At 40.8% G+C, this 2,021-nt stretch overlaps 1 protein-coding gene across 1 annotated transcript in view; it reads right to left on the reverse strand.

Moving 5' to 3' along the window:
* LOC107140297 (endogenous retrovirus group K member 6 Gag polyprotein-like) overlaps positions 1–1,744 on the reverse strand; it is a 13,342-nt gene extending 11,598 nt beyond the window's left edge. Inside the window, exon 1 of the mRNA XM_015483328.1 lies at positions 1,726–1,744. Within this exon, the coding sequence (XP_015338814.1) occupies positions 1,726–1,744 (19 nt within the window). The remainder of the gene's footprint in view (positions 1–1,725) is intronic.
* Positions 1,745–2,021: the final 277 nt, after the last annotated feature.

Below are 2,021 nucleotides of genomic sequence, written 5' to 3' on the forward strand. Positions count from 1 at the left end.
AACGAACTGTTTCGTACCCACATGTCCCTTCCCATTTCACTCAGATTTATTTAGGGTGACAATTTTTAAAAATTATTTGACATATGTATATAATATATATTAGATATTAGATTTCTCTGGCTATAATGTGGGTCAACATAGGAGGGAACCCAAGTATAAGTGAAGAATTGAGGAAGAAAGCATTGCGGTAGGGCAGGTAAAAAAAAATTAATGGAAGTGGCATGGTAAAGTTCAGAGATGGGCAGAAGTTGAGACTCCAGAGGGATGAAGATGAAGGAGTGACAGGACCCAGAGATGCAATGGAGCTAGGAGAGTGGTAGAATAGAGATTATCTCTTAGGACCTGGCTTTAATCCAAGGGAATGGTGGTGCCATTTAAAGAGATAAGAAAATGTAGAAGACCAATGAAATCAGAGTGGACCTGAGTCACAGATCCATTAAGTATTAGATCATACAAGACAGGTTGTAAAATCTTGTCAACCTCTAGATATGCTCCACTTGTTAAAATTCCATTATATAATAATAAAGAGTTCTTGGATCCTTCCTTGACATGCAGCAAGTGCTCATAAATATTAGTAACACTACTACTTTTCTTCCTGCTACTCAGTATGCAGTATAGTTATCAACAGCATATGCTTCCAAATTATTCACAGGAAGCTTTTAATGGAAGTGACCCTCAGAACTGACAGAGGAAATAGTCAAATATAAATCCCAAGTCAGGGGGTGATAAGGACAAAAGGAAAGAGCATGAAATCTAGTATTACTTTTTTTCTGAAGTATCATGAGAAGAGATTTAAACAAACTAAGTGCTATATAAAGTAGGACTGTATTAATCACTAGAAATATATGCCTTTAAAGACACGTTTCATGATGACTAATGAAAAAACATTTGTCTGGCCTCACATCCCCAACACTGACCTCTAAGAATCACTAACTGAGAAGCACTTGAGCCTGGGGATTTGCCAAGCAGCAGGATAACTGTGCCATAACATAGTTAGGACCTGATGCCTACAAAATAGAGATTGCTGAAACCTTTCTAAACAGAGAAACCCAGAGTGTCAATAATGATCTTACAGTGAATGAGGGTATTGAGGTGTGGCTTCATTTCTCTTGAGCTTTAATAAAAACACTACCTTCAATTTCTGTGACCCTGAAAGGATGAGCACTGAGATTGAATTTAACTTCTCCATTCATCCTCTTGACCAATGCGATCCCAGAAGGGGCAGAAAAGGCTTACCCAAACCATTATTCACATGCTCTCTGATGTCACCTCCACCCACCACCTAGGAGAAGAATCAAGTCAACCATTTAAGTGCTTAAGAATCCACAGGCTACTGTGTATTGGAGGATAAGGATCTCAGGCTCACAGGGTTCAGAGGGTTGAGGGATGGTTTTCGTAAATAAAGCTGCAAGGTAATTTTCCCTCCCAGGGATGACTTTGACTTTGTTTATCCTGATGAACCAACCAAAATGGTACCAAAGAAACTCTTATGAAGCCAGGCATGATGGGGCATGCCTATAATCTCAGCAGCTCAAGACGCTGATGAAGGAGGATCACAAGTTCAAAGCCAGCCTCAGCAAAAGCAAGGTGCTAGATAACTCAGCAAGACCCTGTCTCTAAATAAAACACAAAAAATAGGGCTGGGGATGTGACTCAGTGGTCTAGAGCCTCTGAGGTAATCCCTGGTACCTCTCCCCACCACAAACACACACAAAGGAAACTTACCAAGCCCATAGAGTAACATGGTTCCCACCTCTTTGCCAGCAAAGTAGACACCACAATGTTTGGCATATGTAGGTGCTGATGAAATTTTGTTGAAGCAAAAGTAAAAAGAGAAGCTAAGGTACTAACACACCTTTCATACTTATGGGGGACCTAATGCAATTTGGGCATTGTGTCACTGTGGTAAGTTGTGGAACTTTCCTAGAGGGAATAAGGGTGGTCCCTGCACTTAAGGAATTCATGCATACAGCTACACTGAGCCCAGTGTAGGGGGTGACATGATGGGATCCTCACAAGGC

Source organism: Marmota marmota, unplaced genomic scaffold (genome assembly GCF_001458135.2).
Source record: "Marmota marmota marmota unplaced genomic scaffold, marMar, whole genome shotgun sequence".
Lineage (NCBI taxonomy): Eukaryota > Metazoa > Chordata > Mammalia > Rodentia > Sciuridae > Marmota > Marmota marmota.